Source organism: Penicillium digitatum, chromosome 6 (genome assembly GCF_016767815.1).
Source record: "Penicillium digitatum chromosome 6, complete sequence".
Lineage (NCBI taxonomy): Eukaryota > Fungi > Ascomycota > Eurotiomycetes > Eurotiales > Aspergillaceae > Penicillium > Penicillium digitatum.
In genome coordinates this window covers 858,155-876,846 of record NC_089389.1, presented here as the reverse complement: position 1 = coordinate 876,846, position 18,692 = coordinate 858,155, and the positions used below count along the sequence as shown (strand labels likewise).

Below are 18,692 nucleotides of genomic sequence, written 5' to 3'. Positions count from 1 at the left end.
CATGCATAAATCGTAGATAAACCTGATTGGTCATCCGATGTAATTTTGGTCATTTATTTCTGTCACGCTTTTGGGTGGATGTTACACTGTAACAATGAGCGCCATCGATCTGGAAATATATATTCTCTACATGTAGATCACTGCCCCCATCGCCGTGCTTTACACATCTGAAGGGATTACAGGCCACATTGATCATTTTATGTAAATTCATCAATTGAGAATCTTTCGAGTGAGCTCCAAAATATTATCTTTAGTTCGATAATTTAAAATCAGTGATTTGGACCCTCTCAGTGTCCTCCCGAAGTCGTATTCTTCATGTTCCTTTCCAAAATTCTCAGCTAGAAGCTATCAGTTACGCCATCGAAACAATTAGATAATCGAAAATTACTGCATAACTTAGTGTAAAATGATCAGTCAGCTTTTTTTGCTTTTTTGGGTAATCACGGGTACCCATTGGGGTCTTGGGTTGGGTTTCCCGGATGACAACTCACCCACGGGTTTGCTGACTAAGACCCAACCCGGCCCATGGGCTGGGATTTCGCGGGCGGGTTTGGGCGGTGGGCGGGTTTTGGCGAGGCCTAGGCACAGGATTGGGCTTATCTAGAAAGCGGACAGGCACGTGATAGCTCACGGTCATAGTAGCGACATGTAGTATTTATCTGCCAATAGATGGACTCTGAAATGTGTTTCTATAACATTCCCAGTCAATCATCCGAATCGGTCCATCGCATTGCAGCCTACATAAAGGAGTATAAGTCTCAAGCCCTAAGCCCTTACGGATAAAGAACTAGGTCTTCAAACTTCATCAATCAAAGATTTACTTCGTACAAGATCTCGAAGCCCACCTAGCCCGTCAGATCGTGCATTAAACCAGCTTGTAAAAGGCTTCCGTCTTAAAATGCAAGGTGCTTTCTTACTCGCCAAAGAAAACAAGGATTTACGCGCCGCCAACGAGAAGCAGAAGCAAAAGCGTACTAGATCCCGGAGGCAGATACCTACTGAAGAAGGCCTCTCAGTTCAAGAAGCTTCTCAATTGATTACTGAGCCGGTGGAATCAATTGAAGCACCTCCTCCCCCTCCACGAAGAAGCCCTTCGCCGGCTTTACAACCACGTGCGCGGGCCCCGCCAAAGTGTAGTGGCTGTGGAGAAATAGGACATAAGATTAATAGATGCCTAGCTAGATAGATGATTTTAGTATGTTTACTTTAATGGCGTTTTGGTTGAGATAAATGCATTTTAAATTAAGAAGTTGGTTGGGGTGGCCAGCTCGCTTACATGGCCAGCTCGCTTACCGAATACGTTAACTATAATGACTTACTTAATAGTTGGGTGGGTGACCTCCAGCTAATTTATGTTCAATATCAAGTTTGATTCTCCTAGGCGGCCCTCCTTTTTCTTTCTTTCTAAGGACATGTGTCAACCAGTAGAAATTAGTACCAGAGAGCTGTGATCAAAGCAACACGCCTGTGATAAAAAAAAAACCAGTACAGGAGGGGAAGGATTATTCAGGTGTAGAACAGTGGTGTTCAGGGCATTCAGGTGAATGGGCTAAATGGACTGAAGAGTAGGACGGCAAGAGGGGATTTCCTAACGAATCAAAAAACGACATTCTAAAAACATACAACAGTGAGGATTCGCTGGTGGTCACCCACCCAACTACTAACTCACCGGCGTGTGGCTTAAGTACGGCTGAGCGGACGGGAAGCCCTGTTTTCCACACCCTATGGTCGTATGTGTCAAGTTTCGTGTGGAAGAGAACTATGTGGGACAAAAAGATGGGTGTAGGTAGTGTGTGATAATATGGAAAGGTAAGTGCACTATATACAGGGTGAGAATCACCCAAGTCGTGCGACCACCTACACTGACCCTCTCACCTGAACTATAAGATCGTACGCACATCTGGTAATCATCTCGATGGTATTGGGACAAAAAGGTGGATACTAGGAACATGTTAGTCTAATCAGTATGGCTTCTAGGTAGTTGCATAGGAGCATCGCAATTTTTGCGTTTGACGACATCGAAAGGCAAGTATATGATACGCTCAAAGTAGTACACATAATTCTGCTTACTCAGCTCCAGATGTATTTGGCTTTAACTATTCAAAGCAGGTACTATAAATAGTTCTTGCATCAAGCTATCTCAACTAAATACATGATTTATTAAATTGTGATTGATTATTTATTTAACTAAACTACAATCTAATATGACCAATAGATTCTTTATTTAACGATAAAGATAAAAATTAGTTAATTAGTGTAGATTATTTAGCAAAACAAAAAAAGTTAATTCAATTCGACCTGAAAACATCCCCAAAATTATGCGGCAAACTCCATCACGATGGCTATACTATGTTCTGAGATAGAATCTGCTATATTTGCGATACCTCAAGTACTTCTTGTCGCATCTGCATTGTTAGCAACTGCTTTACTACTTCAGTGGGGGCGTCCAGAGTAACGTGAGCTTCTACTGCAAAAAGAATGATGGAGGCAAGCCTGCTTTGCTGAAAGCATCTTCACAGGAATGTATTGAAGAAGAGTCTCTAGTTGCTCGCAGCGAGCACTCTCAAGTTCGGCAGATAGAGGGGTGCTGGGCCGCTTCCACCGGGGGAAGCTGCCTTTGTAGTCGGGGAGCGCAGTGACACCGGGCCAGCTCTCTTTATCGGGAGTACCAAGATGACTAATTGAATGAGCAAATCTCATTGTTTTAACTAGTAAAAATTCCTTAATCTCCGAGCTGGCAGGGAGGAGAGCCTTGCAAGTGCATATATAAGAGAGATGGTAGGCTGTCTACAAATGAGGTTGTAGATAAAACTGGGAAATCTCTGTATGCGTGAAGAAGAGAGAAAAAGATCTACAGGATGGAGGACTAAATGCTAAGAGCTTAAGCATGTGACTGTCTTAAAACAATGAGTTAGCAAAAAAAGCCCTTTATAAAACACATATCGACGCTGGTGGAAAAAGTAGAATTTCCGGGGAAGGATACCATAAATTTGCCCTTCGCTAACTTTGTGTTTTTCTTATAATTTCCGTGGTGAAAGTGACACTTGGGACTCCCAATCTCAATCAGCAGAATATTGGAAAGATCCGAGGTAACGGAAGAGATTCAGGAAGAAGTGGGTTAGTTTAGAAAAGCTGGAAAAGGCGGCTGGGTTTATAAACCTACATACCCGTAGTAACACTCGGCATGTTGTGATGGCGAATGCGCTGCAATATCAACAGCACACATTTTTGGTAAGATTACCTGCTTGTGAACTGCACACTGATTGGGCTTACGTGGAAATTTGTCGCTCTTATGGCCACTGTTTCCACCTGCCCCGCCACTGACAGTTCTCTTTTTTTGCGCTGCTATAACTGGGGGTTGCCACTGTTTCGATTGCTTCCTCGCTGTATGGCATGACTATCTCAAATGGGTCTGTAGTGATAGGGGAAAATTGATAGAATAGTACTTGGTGGATAGAAAGTCTAGTGGCTCTCTTTTTCATCAAGCATGGTAATCTTTAAAAACAAGTTTTGGACTAGAATCTGAAGAAACACTACAACTAGGTATCACCAGCGACAAGGAAATTTACCAAGGTGCTTAACGAAAGATTGCCTTATTGTTCGCGTCCTTTTCGTATTCACTGGAGGAAGACTCTGACGGTGAGTGTAAAATTCCTCTAAATATCTTTTTTTTTCACACTCGCGCAAGTATGATATAGAGAAAGCTGTTCCAATGTCACAATAAATATGCATAAAGAATCTCTGATGGTTGGAATGTTAGCTTTAATAGCTGCTTTTGAAATCGAGTGGCTACTCACTCAAAGTACTACAGCCAATTTAGCGAATGCAAACAATACTCTTTCCGCCATCCCATGTAACCCTGTTTCTAATCTTCATCTTGAAGGTGTTGTGTGGAGTATCGATGACTGTGTTATCCTCTCCTACAACAAAAGCAGAAGAAGCAAACACAATCGCTTCGCCAGTCCGAAGACTAGCAATCCGGTGAAAGTTATCTGAGATACGCTTACCCCCCTGCCTAGTGTCTTCATTCTCCATTGGAACATGCTTTTCAATGGTCTTGTACCAGTCGGGGCTAGTAAATCGGTGAATAACAGTCAAGGAGCAGAGGTCGATCAAGCGAGGTGAAATTGTCGGTTCTTGGGTGGAGATGATGATCCGGACTCCGAGATGTCGTTGCTGTCGGATTATAGTAAGGAAGGTCTCGGTAAGTGCCTTCGCAGCGGAGCCATCGGCCATGTACTATTGCTCAACGTTAAACTGTAATCTTCACGGTGAAGTGATGGAATCGAATCACCTTGTGTGCCTCGTCGGCGACGATCATCTTCCCCCGGGAAGGATGAGCGTGTAGGAACAGGTCAATAGCGATACGGAAGAGAATGCACGCAGTACTTTGGTCAACAAAAGGGCACGATAGGTCTAGAATGGTGACGCCACCGTCAATAAAATAGTCATCAGTACCTTTCCCGGTAAAGTCAAGGTATGAGTCCAATAGATCCAGTCTTTGGTATAAGAAAGGTGTTTGAGAACGGTCCAGATTGAGAGCGTTCAGACGGGCCCGAAACTCGGAATAATCAAAATGGCCGCCGCTCTTCATCGCCATTTCCCGAAGCACTCGAGTCACTTGTGCCATGTACAGAGGCATCCCGCCGCTTTGAGAGACCGACATAAGTGAAAGCATCATGCTGATATTGAGGTGTTCAGGTTGAAGCTTGAATGGGCGAACCTCGATTTTAGGAATTTGCGAGTACATCTTCTTGAGGTTGTGAAGGTTTGTTGGAGAAACTAGAACCCGTATTGGGACTGGCTTTGTGTGGGCATATTGAGGCAAAATCCTGGCTAAGAAGGCTGCTTCATTGGGCTGCGAGCTCACTGTTGAAGTATACTCATCATATTGTAGCACAAGAGTTGAGATAGGACTTTGGAGGATCCCCAATGCTGGTGTTTCCATTAAGCAGTTCTCTGAAGTGATATTAGAGACCGCGACTCATAGGTCGGGATAGGAGACATACCGATCATGCAAGCGGTGGTGTGCGACTTGCCACTTCCTTGCACGCCACAGACAAAAGCGGAGAACGGAACGTTTGTATTTAACATGATTCTGGGATCTGGAATCTCATTCCCTACTGTGAGGATTCTTCCCAGTAGCGCATACTGAGACGGTAGGCTGTGACCGCGCTTCTCAAGCAGGGGAGAAGCTAAAACAGCATTTGCATTGAGCGAAGTATTGCTTGTTCCTTCCAGTTGATCATCACAAGAGGCCATAAATTGCAACTGTGACTCTAGAGAGGGCAGGGAGGGTATGACGCCAGAAGTTCTCGTCTCAAGTTTTCCGTTGAGGTGTTCCTTGAAATCTAGGCACATTAGTGAAAAGTTCTCAAGACACGCAAAATGGAACTCTACCTTGTAAACGGACATTCACCAAGTGGTTCGTGTCGCTTTCTGTGGCCATCCCTGCTCTATCAAAACTGTTTGAATTTTTGCGAGGGATACCTTGAGAGTCATGACATAAGATTGGATTGGCTTCCTCCTGGACCTTTTTAGCAGAGGTTGATGCTTCCGTTACGGATGGCCTTGTCTGAGAGACGGTAGATGATGGGGGGCATTTGACAGAACCCTGGGAACTGGACTGGTGCGAGGCAGTTAAACCCGACGATGAGACGTTTGAGCCTTTGGCTATGGTTGAGGGTTTGATTTTCCTTTCGTCCCTTGGCTGTGATTCAAGTTGGCCCGCGTAGCTTCAACCCTCTTTAGCAGTCGGACAAATCATCACAGCGATGTACTTACCTGTCTACAAACCCTTTGATCAGGTCTGCGTTTTTGGGGCTTTTTGCTAAGTATCTTCTCTTAATTGCCTCCCGATCGATTGGCTTTTTTTGTAGATGGCGACTGTAGATTGCATCGCCGATCGCCGTCCGGAGAACGACCTCGGTCCAGTTCTTTTGAGCCATGTTCAAGTAATCAGCCTAAACACGAGGAAAAATTCAAACGAACATCAGTTTGGAGGGAGAACTCTGAAATAGAGGATAGATACTAGGGAACTCGATAGGCATAGAGGGGCAGAAAGGTCATGGAGCAGGGTGTAGTGGTGCTTTTAATAGTACCACCATCGTCATGTTTGATTTGTTTCGAAATGAAGAAAATACGTCAGAAATGAGGGGATGGGGCTGCATATTTCGAGGGATTTGCCCCAAATTCTGCATGAATCCTACACGAGAAACCACGTCGAGAGACAAGAGTGCATTTGAAATTAGTTAGCTTGGGCGCCTACGTGGTAAGGAGGATAATCGTTGCTGCCCAGGGGGCGCCTAAATGGATGATGTCAAATCCAATTGGATCTATGAAAAGAGAATCTCTCCCCGCCAATGTTCTTCTCAAGCCAGCCAGTTATGGCTACTTAATATGGTTTGTACGTTCATGATCATCCTGGAGATCCATGTCGAATACATTGAGACAATACATGGTCGAAAATGGGGTCTTAAGATTCTGCAAAGATCGCATTATTTCTATTGGATAGTGTCAGTTAGTAGCTACATGAAGTATTTAATTGATAAGCGCTAAGCCCTGGCTTCCTCCAATACAACCCCTTTTTTCGTGTGTGCTCACTAAACCCCGGTAATAGCGAGCAATAAGAGCCGGTATTAAGTCACGGTCGTATATAGTGTGCCACATGGGAGAATAAGTTGAAGGATGCGAATGGCTAAGAATCACGGTAGAAAACTAGCATCGCGTGAGCGGGGTGCTTGCGCGATAATCGACAGGGTGAAAAAGCTACGGATTAGATGAGAATCAATTACCACTAAGATTCACTTAGCTGGAATACAGACATCATTGGATTATCAAATCTCACATGAATCACTAGGTGACTTGGAATCTAGACGCTGCCAACAGCTGACTCATAGGTTGGACCGGCAAGCTGTTCAATTGTATTGTTCCGAAAAGTGTCGTGCGAAAACTTCAAGCACGAAGCAACATGTGCATGGCCAATCACGCAAGTCCACATTTCAACAGGTGAACAACTGAACAAGTGGAACGGAATCACTAGGAGTGGCTGGGTGTTGTTCTTATGAGGGGTTTGCTGGTCCACGCGGAAAGATTTTAAATCATTAATTTTCCATTTGGGTATCTGCTTACTTCGCTTTAGGCATCTGTGCCAGCAACCATCTCTCTGGTGCTTCTTTTCCTCATCTGGAGCCGGCTATACAATTCTAGGGCCGAAATGTGAAGAATTTCGATCTCAAAATGGTGGGCAGAAGATGGCCAGCCAGCACGAAGGAGATGAGCCGCATGGGTGTGCTCTTTGCTAGACTGCACATGTCTCCTCAAAACTTGCTGACTTTGCAGGTGTGCTGGACAATCTTTGAAACGTATTAGTGAGCTGAGAGGTAGCTTTCACATGGATAGTTGGATTTCAAAGGTGCTGTGAATATCCAAGGGGAAAATGGTTCCTCTCTACAGTACGCCAGGGGTTGATTTGCCTTAGAAAAGTAGGGATGGACATTGAAAGTCAACGGAAAATGTGAAAGGTAAGGTGAAAATGGGGGCATTTGCCCTACCAAGGATTAAGTTACACGGTGATGCACTCCGAGGATTTGAGATTTTCGGCCGTTTTCATCGTCGAAAGGTGTTTTCAGACAGCTAATGATGAAGCTATGGATAGACTATCGATTTTAGGTGTCTGTCACGACAAACGTGTAGAATGCCTCCAGGGCAGAAATTCAACTGAGAACAAGTATTGAAGCTCTCTGAATCGCCCGTCAACATATATTCCATACCTCGATTAGTGGTGGATACATTGTAAATGGTGACCAGAGTCTGCAAGGGGGCCAGCCCCAAACAATTTGCCTGTATGCCCGGGTTGAATTTTCTAAATGCACTAAACGAACTATTTCTATGTTGCTCGACTCCTTCAGGATTGCCCGGGAAATTTCGACCTGACCAGTCGCAGATGTCGAGATATATCGGAAGATGACAGGAGACACGCAGTCCTTCTTGGATGAAAGTGCCCCGATAAGTCAATATCAGCATTATTGAAAGCATTAGTCATTTCTGGGGGTCGACCCTTGGCTAGCGGTTGTCGACATTCTATAGACACTGGCGAAAGGAAGTCATGAAAACCGGATAAACGTATTCTTCAAAACGTAAATCACTCCACTACGGCTGTCTCTCGCGTGAATCTACTTAAAATTGGACGGCTACGAAGCTAAAAAGAAAGCTGCAGAAAATTCAGTGTAACAAGATGAATTTGAGGGCTGCAAGTCGCAAACTGATACGATAGGATATGCCATTCAGTTTTTCCAATCATTTTTTTAGTTCTTCTGGAAGAAAGATGATGCAAAATACAATGATGGTATGTATGCAGGTAAAACAGTATTCAATTGGATGGACGGGGAGAGAGAGAAGGTGAGAGTGGAAGGAAGACTATCTAGTTGGTCTATCCTACATGTGATGCCTGAGGCATCCAACAAAAGATTTGGTCATAAATTATGACATCGTCGTCCCATTCAAAGGCCAAAGAAATCTTGTTCCATGTGGTTGGCCTGGACACCGTGCCCCGTACGCCCTATACCTAGGAACCGGAGACTCGATAAGTCTGAGTTGTGAGCAAGGCCCGGTTTCTTGTCTTCCTATACCAAGGTATCCACGAAGATAAATAAGTCAGCTTCACTCCTACTTATTCTCATTATGAATGACGATCTTTAACCATCCATCGGTCTTTTCATCAAGGCAATTTCATTTTAGATTGCTGTACTCGCCTTCAAGCAACTCATCCAAATAAAGGTTTCCCTTAACCAACCTTCGGAAAGGGTGCTCTGGGCCAGAGGAAATACCCACTCGTTTAGTCAAGCTGCCACGGAGTGTATTGAGGTTGCTTTGTCAAAACAGATATTACAAGTGTATTCAGATTGGGGCCTGGGCAGTATAGTGGGAAGATGGAGATGCCACGGGCTTATCTCTGAATACAGTTTTTTGGGCATTATGAATTGTGCATGAGAGTGTCATTAAGCCCATTTTGTTCAACAAACACCCTACTTCTTCTCTATGCAACATAGATAAAACTTGACGGAAACCCCAATCTCCATGGTGAAGTCCGAAGGGCTAGCTGTTTGGAAATTCTGAAATGGGTCTAGATCGTCGAGTAGATATCAGAGTGAGGCTGGTAGCTGTGCAGTGCCAGGTGCGATACTTCGCAAATCCGCCCACCAGTTACTTACTATAAGAAAAAGATCGCCCTAGCCCACAGTGCTATTCGAAATGTAGATTTTAGCCATGCTTAGCAGACAATATAAAGACCTTCCACAAGGTTGTGCACAGCTCGTGACCAAGATACTGCTAGCTAAATTTTTTGCGTTCGATCTAGCCTAAAATCTCGCTCAACAATTCACCCATGTCCCCAATTAGGTTAGCTGCAAAAAGGCAAAAAGACCACGAAAAGAACATACAACAGTGAGGATTCGCTGGTGGTCACCCACCCAACTACTAACTCACCGGCGTGTGGCTTAAGTACGGCTGAGCGGACGGGAAGCCCTGTTTTCCACACCCTATGGTCGTATGTAGCAGAATTCATGTTGAAAAAACATATCATGAAAGTACAACAGCAATGTGTAGGACGTTGATGGGGTATTCATCAAAGCTCTCTGAATTCTAACTAAAAGTGAGGGAAATCCGCTCTTTTCCAATCTGTGAGGACTTAGCTAACTAAACAAGATTTCCAGTTTGTGTGGACTACGCCATCATGGTGGTCCGACTATTTTCAGAGTTTTCATGCCCTATTTTCAAACAGAGATTGTACCATAGAATTCGACACATTCCTCCACCAATATACAAATTGACGGCATGCTATTCAAGACAAGGCAACTATTTCAATGTGAATCCTGCTAGCCACCTTTGCCAACCGGCACTGGGTCAACTTTGACAAATGAATGGTCGCAATCAGCTTCTCCAACAGGAACTCAACGCTACCTCGGTCCATGGTCTCCTCGGTAGCTGTGACCATGAGCTCAAGCTGGGATCCTTGTTCCACAGAAATGATACCTAGCTGACCGTGTGCCAACCTGGAGCTGGTCCACTCTTGACCAGATGACGAGCGAACACCGCCCAGTTCGAACGGCTCCGTGGCTTCTTCGCTCTGATGGTGAACAAGACAAGCTATTTTTGAGCCAGGTTGCCACCCTGTGCAACATTCGGCGATTGCGTCAAATGATACACCGTCATGGGCAGTGATTTCTAGCTGCTGCACCTGCACATGATGCAGGAAATCCTCCACCGTCCAGTCAGGTTCAATCCTGACTTGAACCGGTAGATGATTCAAACAGGGCCCAATAGCAGTATTCGCGCCTAAAACTGAATTTCCACGTCCGTGAACAACCTGACCTAAGATCATTTCAGGCTGCGAAGTTTTTTCAAACAGGAACCATGAGAATGCCGCTTTCACGAGCGTTGACACGGTCCATGTCCGGTAGGAGAGATGGCATTGATGTTTGGCGCTTTTCTACAATGTCATTGCCCGAAATTCGTACCTTTCCAGCATGATGAAGGGGATCGAGGGAATCGGAAGGCGTATCTTGAAGTTATCGGCGCCAGAATGAAATCTCGGATTTGTTCAAATCGCCCATTCGCTTGTAGGCGACGTCCTTAAATTGCTCAACCGGCGTGAGAGGCTCATTATCATAGGCCTTTTTGATTGTCTCCCACAGCAGTGGCATTGAGGCACCATCATACTGCGCATGGGATATGCGAAGAATCAATGCAGAGCACTGTTTGATACGACTAGTGACCAGATTGAAGCTTACTGGCATTGTACCTTGAACTATTGTAGACGCCAGGGGGGTGCTTCAAGGAAGACCTGAGCCGTTTGCTCAGGGTTCGATAAATACCCCTTGCCAACGATGGGTCCTTCGATTAACAGTTCTCCTGTGCATCCTAATGGCATGAGCACCCGATGATCTTCAGGATGAACAACCCATCCCGATCCCCCTGTGCCAAAGCCTATTTTTGTTGGATCATTGCTCTTGAGGTTTGGTTGTACACTGAATACTGCTGAGCACTCTGCCGGGCCGTATGCATTTCCAACGTGTACAAAATGCTCCCAGCGAGCAACGTCGCTAGCTAGGACTGCCTCTCCGACATGCATCAAAATCTTCAATGACTTGACACTGTCAGGACTAATGATCTGGGTGACACTGGGCGTCAGACACGCAATGTTCACTGCAAAGCGGTTCATAGATTCCACAAGATGACTTTGGCAGTCCTCCGTTGATGGGATGCAAACGCAGCCTCCCTGGATCAGCGTGCTAAGATGTTCGATACTGCAAGAATCAAATGCTGGGGAGGCAAACTGCAGTACACGCGACTCCGGCGTGAAGTGATATGGCCTGCCATGAGCCACAGAACTAGAAGTAAATCCTTCATGGTGAACAATCACCCCTTTGGGAGTTCCTGTGGATCCAGAGGTAAATGTCAGATAGATGGGATCTTGTGGTTTGACTGAGGGCCTACGAGAGATACTATTGCGATGCAGCTTCTCCGAGTCAAAGTTATCCACGTGGAGCAATACTTGGAACCCAAGCTGGGCCGCCAGATCAACATGCGAACCACGAGTCAATATTAGGGGAGCTGCATTAGCTTCGCACATATTGCGTAAACGGGACTGTGGGTTTGATGGTTCTAGCAGCACAAAAGCAGCATCAGCTTCCATCGCAGCAAGCATGGAAACAGCCATCCACTTAGTCTTTCCCAAGAGTATAGGTATAAATGAACCAGGGCCGACATGATGCAGAGAAAGAAGGTCCGCCAATGCTGAGGACAAGTGGTCAAGGGCTAGATAAGAATAGTTGCCATCCCAGCTACTGATGGCGGGGGGGAAAGGCTGTTGTTGCGTGCTTCTTTCAATGAGAGAATGAACACAGGGCGTGGCATCGGGGTGCTTTTTGCATATGTTTTGGCGGCGGAGGTCGTTCAAATCATCAGGGCTCATAATACTGATTTCGGAAAGTGTGAGGCCCTGTTTAGTGTCTATCTGCTGGTAGATATGAATGAATTGGGAGATTATTCGCTTCATTTGAAAGGGCTCGACTACTGTCGGGTCAAATGAAGCCTCAATCCCCATTGTCGCGGTCCAGGGGCGACAACGTAGGATCAAAGGATACATTTCATGTGTTAATTTGCTCGATCGACTTTGATAGAATGTGTCAGGAAGTTGATGACCATCTCGAGGTTGGACCGAGAGCAGGGTCTGGAAATGACATGCTGCCGCTGGACCAGGTCCAAGGCGAAGCAAATTTTGCAACCCGACAGGTTCAAACTCCATGGATGCTGCCCATTCATCCTGTATTGCAACCAAATTATCCGCAACGGTATTCTTCCGGCACAGCTTGATGCGCACCGGCACGCTAGCGAGCGCAGGTCCGCTCAAGTCCTGCACTTCTGCAACGGACACTGTACAACCTGCATTGACTGCTCCAAATAATGTATCATCAGAGTCAGTATAGACCGATGGCAGGATCGCCCATACCAACCAAATCTTAGTGCTTGAGGAACTCTCTCCATCTTGGATGTTAAAGGACCTCTCTAGCCGCTCGGTTGGTTTGGCAAAATGACCCACTGTGGGCAGTTGAGGAAATGCCCTTGTCGTGGTCTCGTGTGCATTACGGAGAATTGACCCCCAGAAATCTTTGGCTTTGTCTTGGGTCCGCTGCACATGATCCACTAAAGGACGAAAGGAATGGAAAGATAGTTCCTCGCCTCTGTAGGAGGCGTCGGCTTGGCGCAACAACAATGCCATCGACCATTGGTCGCAGATGGAATGATGAATTGTCACTTTCAGTTTATGTTCGGTGACATTGAAGACGAAGTACGCCAGCGGAGCTCCTGCTCGCCAAGAAGGGCTGGAGATCTCACCATTTATGCCGTCGTCTGTTTCCCGCACCTGCCATGGAATTGATCCTCGTACCACTGCTTGCACACACCCGAGCTGACTTGTTGGGATCATACGAGTCCTCAATATTGGGTTGGCTTGTGCCGTCTTGATCCAAGCCATCTGGAGGTTGTGGTGGTCAACCTCTCGTGGCAGACGGTACTCGTGTTCTATGATATATGCTCTTGGGTCTTTGAAGGTGAGGGCCATCATTGCTTCCTGGAGGGCGGTGAAGGCATTTACATCCTCAATATCTCCCAGAGAGCAATGACATTGATCGGCCTTGTTGCCAAATTACATCTATTGTATTCTCCTTCTCAGTCGACGGAGATTGAGTAAAAAGTTTTTTTGTTGAACGAGATCAATGTTTCCTCCAGTGAGTCTCCCGGTGGAGTGATGGCCCCTGTTACAGGGAGGCCTGCTGATGCCCTCATTCTGTATTGGTGACGCTTGGGTATGATAATTCCGAGTTCTCTTACTGTGCAGTCCATTAGAAACAATAAAAAACACATGTCATCTTTAGGGTCCCCGTTAACATACCTGTGCCAGTCAATCGTTGCTGTATTGCGTAGTTCCAGTTATGTTCAACGAATGAGTAGTCTCGTCGGCATTTTTAGCCAATATTGGCATAGAGAGTTCGCTATTTGACAGCCAAGAGGCGAGATGAAATAAAAGATTATATGAGAATAACGGCGACATCCTTAGAACCTAGCAACATCCCTCCTAATAACCCCGCCAGGGCTCCATAGAGAGCCAGGATAAACATCATGGCCCCTGATTAAAAGGATATTCCATGAACCATGGTATCTTCACCTTGTCAATGTAGCCTGATAGCTTCCTTGACGTGCGGAGTAAGCTCTACATCCAAGATTGACGTATTGGGACAACGACATCTTCTTTTCCGGCGATTTCCACTTAGTTGTTTTGCGTTTTACCAAGTGATCGTTATTTGAACTCATAATTGATTGAGTTTCTGTCATATCTCTTAACCATGAGTTTCCGAAAATGGCAGGAGGTGTCTCTATCAAACTGGGTGACGTCGGGTGCGGAACCCTATTTTCATCACAACCGACACTTCGTCTTTGAAATCACCGCTCCACTCATTCTAGTATTTGGGCCAATGTGAGGATCAAAATATTCTGATGACTTTGAGACTATGCGTGCCTAATTTTGGCTTGATCGGAATCTCCGGTAGCCTTGAATGGTCCGTGCCTTGCTGGTATCTGTGCACTGACTATGTTCAGGGGGTTCTTAGGCGCATGTTCAACATCCCAGTTACACAAGAAAACTAGAACCCCGAAGATGGTACAAAAGTCCTTGGGCAAGCAAGGGAATCTCTTTAACGAAAGCGTCGTGTCGACGGAGTGAAAATGCCTTCTCCGTCAGCCTCCCCGCATCGCGTCGAAACGCAGAACAATTTGACATCGCCAGAGAATAATTCCATCACTAGTCCAGATATGGTCGCTCGTTCTGGGAATCCAAAAGATGAGACAGCGAAGCCAGCAAGTCTCGGTAGCTATGCCGTATGTTTTGATCTGTTGATGCACCTGGCTTTGTACACAATCGCTCACGCCTCCGCCAGAGAATTCTATCATATGGTGCCTCTTTTGGGGGTCTATATATTATGGTCCTTGGACTGGTGTGTGCCATGGCTTCGGGAATTGTACGCTGAGAGCAAATTTCGAGCTGTATACATGATCAACTGATAACTTTCCAGGCTCTTCCGTTGATGAACATTGTCTTTGGCCAGCTGGTCGGCAACTTCACTGAGTACTTTATCCCGGGGTCTGGTGTCACAGAGCAATCATTCAAGTCCTCAGTCAACAAAGATAGGTAATGGTCGCACTTCCTTGTTCATGTCAGCGAACTCACCGTCTCTTTCCAGTTTGTACATTGTTTATTTGTTTATCGGAAAGTTTGCTCTGACCTATATATCCATGGTATTGTGATTTCATACCACCAGAGCTCCATTTTGCTTATACGAGACAGATGTGTTTTCGATTGACTAGCCTCCACGCCTCAGGGGCCTTGCGCCTGGAGTACATCCAGGCCCTTTTTTCACTTCCCATGAGCAGAATAGACGAAATTTCGGTCGGAACTGTCACAAATGCGATTACCGCACTGTCAAATACGATCCAGCAAAGTGTTTCCGATCGACTCGCCATACTGTTTCAGTCGCTCGCATTGCTCATTGCGGCTTACGCAATTGCATTCCGCTATTCCTGGGCACTGACGCTTGTTGTTAGCTCGGCCATTGTATTTGTGGTCCTTGTATTTAGTCTGACAACGCCATTTCTGGTGAAGGCGCAGCAGAATGTCGACAAAGCGGATGAAAAGCATGTAGCCCTCGCTGCAGAAGTATTCGGCTCCATTCGGACGGTGTTCGCCCTGGGTGCTGAGCAGCCACTCTTCAAAAAGTATACACAATGGGTCGAGGAAGCACGAAAAGGTGGGATGCGCATGTCACTAGTCACCGGTATTCACCTTGGGACGCTCTTCTTTGCCATCTATGTCAGTTTCTCTCTGGCCTTCTGGTTTGGGCTGTAGCTGTATCGCGAGGGTCACATTGCTAACATTAATACTGTGATCACGTATGATTACCCTGTCTTTTGAATACTTGTGATGCCCTGTGCCGACAACCAGTTAGTGTATTCTTCTCTGTGCTTCTCGTAGTCACTATTTTGGGCGGAATTGCGGGGCCGTTGATGGCTATCTCAAAAGCCATAAGCGCATCGGGCGCCTTTTTCGGTGTTATTGATTCCAAGCGAGATGATCCACCCGGAATTCGAGATCCGGGGTTATCCCATGCTGATATCGTGTTTCAGAACGTGACGTTTTCATATCCCACACGACCGGAAATGACTGTGCTTAAAGGATTTCATGCGACATTTGAGCGGAATAAAACCACGGCTCTGGTCGGACCCTCCGGTTCGGGGAAAAGCACCGTTGTCGCTATGATTGAGCGATGGTATCAACTTTCATCCGAGGAAGAAGAGGCCACGTCGGGTCACATCTTTGTGGGATCTCACGACATCAATGACTTGGATATGAAGTGGTGGCGATCCCAGATTGGACTTGTTCAGCAAGAGCCGTTCTTGTTCAATGACACAATATACAATAACGTCGCTTTAGGTCTGATAGGATCGCAGTGGGAGAATGAAATAGAAGCTGTGAAGATGGACCTCATCACCGCAGCGTGCAAGCAAGCCTTTGCAGATGAATTTATCGACCGTCTTCCCATGGTATTGTTGCGCCGTTCTCACTGCATTCATTCTGTTTCCATCTCAACTGATTGCTCTAACTCCAGGGTTATTCCACTGCCGTTGGGGAAGGTGGAATCACATTGAGTGGCGGACAGCGCCAAAGAATTGCCATCGCGCGAAGCATCGTTTGTCAACCCCAGATTCTCATTCTCGACGAAGCGACCAGCTCCATTGACATTCAAGGAGAAAGGATCGTGCAAGCAGCCCTCGATAGTGTGTCCAAAGATCGCACTACAATCATGATCGCTCATCGCTTGTCCACTGTCCGCCGTGCGGACAAGATCATCGTCATGAAAGACGGCCAAAACTTTGAAGAAGGCTCTCACCAAGAGCTTATAATCAAGGAAGGGATATACCATAGCTTGGTTCATGCACAACAACTGGCACCACTTACAGATTTGATGGATTCCGATGTGGAGGAATCAATTTCGTCGCAGAAAGAAGAAGCCACGGCTCAAGATAATACCACCAAAGAATGCGGCGATCAAAATGGCAAGGATAACCCTGAGCCCGAGGAAGGGTTCGGCTTTTTCCACGGCTTTGGGGTCCTCATTTATGAAAATCGTAGTCATTGGCTCTTATATGCACTGACGCTGATCGGGGCTGTAGGGGCAGGTTGTAAGTATTAACATGCTTCCCTACAAATTTCTAGACATTAGCTTATACAGTATAATAGCCGGATTCTCCCTGCAAAGTTGGCTGTTTGCCAGACTCGTGCAGGTCTTCCAGTTCACTGGCGAGAAACTCGTGCACGCCGCGAACTTCTGGGCGTTGATGTTTTTCATCCTCGCCCTTGCCATGGCGACTTTTTATTTGATGTTAGGGTTTTCGTCAAATTCTATTTCGATGGTGAGTCTGAATACATCCACGGACTTTAAGCGAGGCTAACAATTCAGTTTGTCGTGTCCAACGCCCGGATGGATTATATCTACAATCTCTTGTCCAAACCGGTGTCATATTATGACCGCGAGGAGAACTCCTCGGGTAGTCTGATCTCCAGACTCTCCACTGATTCAAAGCAACTGCAGGAGGTTTTTGGCCCTACTGGTGTTTTTCCTCTTATTTCGATCTTCAACATCATTGGATGTGTTTCAACCTCCTTCGCCTTTGGATGGAAGCTAGCGGCTGTCACCTTTTTTGCCGCCATGCCATTTTCATTCTTCTCTTCCTTCATACGCATCCAATATGAAGTTCAATTCGAGAATATGAATGCTGCGGTTTATGCTGATAGCTCCAAGTTCGCAACGGAAGCGGTCCGAGCATTCAGAACGGTCACTGCTCTGACCATGGAAGATACAATTATGGAAAGATATTCAAATCTACTGAAAGACCAGCGCCAAAAAGCTATCCGGAAGGCGTGGTACGCAACGTTGATATTTGCCTTTTCCGAGAGTGTTGAGCTGTGTGCCATGGCGCTCGCCTTTTGGTATGGCGGTCAGCTCCTCGCGTCGCATGAATACGACCCAGTGACATTTTTCGTGGTCTATGTTGCTATATAATTCAAGGCGGTCAATCATCTGGGCAGTTGTTCAGTGTTGGTCCAAATATTGCCCAGGCTAAGGCTTCTGCCAATCGCATATTGTCTGCTCGACGACCTACCACGGGACAGCTTCAGTATATTCCGACGGAGCCACTCTCTTCTTCGGAGCACAGACCCAGTCCCTCTGTTGAACTACAGAATGTCTCATTTCAGTACTCCTCTCGAGTAGTACCAACTTTTGTTAATCTGAATCTCTCCATCGAGAGTGGTCAATTTGTGGCATTTGTCGGACCTTCAGGCTGTGGAAAATCCACCCTTATCTCGCTACTTGAGCGCTTCTATGACTGCAATCATGGAACTATTCTATTTGGTGGCAGAGACATTCGTTCCATTGAGCTTCCGTCTTACAGAAGTGCTTTGTCGCTGGTCGCCCAGGAGCCGAAGCTCTTCGAAGGTACCATCCGCGAGAATCTCCTTCTCGGTTTGGAAGCCCCCAATAACCCTACTACCGAAGACCAAATGATTCAAGCATGCAAAGACGCCGAGATCTATGACTTCATAGTATCCCTGCCAGATGGTTTCTTGACAGAACTTGGCGTCAACGCTCAGGCTTCACTAAGCGGTGGGCAAAAACAGCGTCTTTCCATTGCCCGAGCTTTGATCCGTAAACCGCTGCTTCTCCTTCTTGATGAAGCTACATCTAGTCTGGACTCTCAGTCGGAAAGTCTTGTGCAAAGTGCTATGGAGAGATTAGCAAGCAAGCGAAACATGACAATCATTGCAGTCGCGCATAGACTAGCGACCATTCAGAAAGCTGATGCAATTTTTGTCTTTGGAACTGGGGCTTCGGAGCAGGGATCGAGGATTTTTGAGTCCGGAACACACCATGAATTGTTGCGCAGAAAGGGGGCTTATTGGCAGATGGTGTGTTTTTCCCGCTGAGCCACATCAACCTCAAATAACTAACCTCATTTTAGTGTCAAGCGCAAGCTCTAGACCGTTGATAGGATGGAACTCTCAAGCGAAACTCCTTTTT

At 46.1% G+C, this 18,692-nt stretch overlaps 4 protein-coding genes and 2 non-coding genes across 6 annotated transcripts; 1 reads left to right on the top strand and 5 right to left on the bottom strand.

The window, feature by feature from the left end:
* Positions 1–1,616: 1,616 nt before the first annotated feature.
* On the bottom strand, positions 1,617–1,732 carry Pdw03_rRNA32. The gene has a single exon (XR_010715628.1). It is a non-coding gene; the product is annotated as a 5S ribosomal RNA (ribosomal RNA).
* Positions 1,733–3,816: 2,084 nt separating this feature from the next.
* On the bottom strand, positions 3,817–5,948 carry Pdw03_5337 (AAA-like domain protein; the record flags this gene model as incomplete). The annotated part of the gene is made up of 5 exons (XM_066101033.1): positions 3,817–4,239; positions 4,295–4,959; positions 5,010–5,351; positions 5,401–5,735; positions 5,785–5,948. The coding sequence occupies 5 exons, from the start codon at positions 5,946–5,948 to the stop codon at positions 3,817–3,819; spliced, it is 1,929 nt and encodes a 642-aa protein (XP_065957973.1).
* A 3,485-nt stretch (positions 5,949–9,433) lies between these two features.
* Pdw03_rRNA8 lies at positions 9,434–9,549 on the bottom strand. Its single transcript, XR_010715649.1, has one exon. It is a non-coding gene; the product is annotated as a 5S ribosomal RNA (ribosomal RNA).
* Positions 9,550–9,841: 292 nt separating this feature from the next.
* On the bottom strand, positions 9,842–10,381 carry Pdw03_5336 (AMP-dependent synthetase/ligase; the record flags this gene model as incomplete). The annotated part of the gene is made up of 1 exon (XM_066101032.1): positions 9,842–10,381. The coding sequence occupies one exon, from the start codon at positions 10,379–10,381 to the stop codon at positions 9,842–9,844; it is 540 nt and encodes a 179-aa protein (XP_065957972.1).
* A 426-nt stretch (positions 10,382–10,807) lies between these two features.
* On the bottom strand, positions 10,808–13,123 carry Pdw03_5335 (HC-toxin synthetase; the record flags this gene model as incomplete). The annotated part of the gene is made up of 1 exon (XM_014683494.2): positions 10,808–13,123. One exon carries the CDS (start codon positions 13,121–13,123, stop codon positions 10,808–10,810), a length of 2,316 nt encoding a protein of 771 aa, XP_014538980.2.
* Positions 13,124–14,283: 1,160 nt separating this feature from the next.
* On the top strand, positions 14,284–18,660 carry Pdw03_5334 (ABC multidrug transporter, putative; the record flags this gene model as incomplete). The annotated part of the gene is made up of 12 exons (XM_066101031.1): positions 14,284–14,436; positions 14,496–14,576; positions 14,631–14,746; positions 14,799–14,853; positions 14,903–15,424; positions 15,739–16,155; positions 16,221–16,740; positions 16,786–16,794; positions 16,853–17,025; positions 17,073–17,610; positions 17,682–18,580; positions 18,634–18,660. 12 exons carry the CDS (start codon positions 14,284–14,286, stop codon positions 18,658–18,660), a joined length of 3,510 nt encoding a protein of 1,169 aa, XP_065957971.1.
* Between the last annotated feature and the right edge of the window lie 32 nt (positions 18,661–18,692).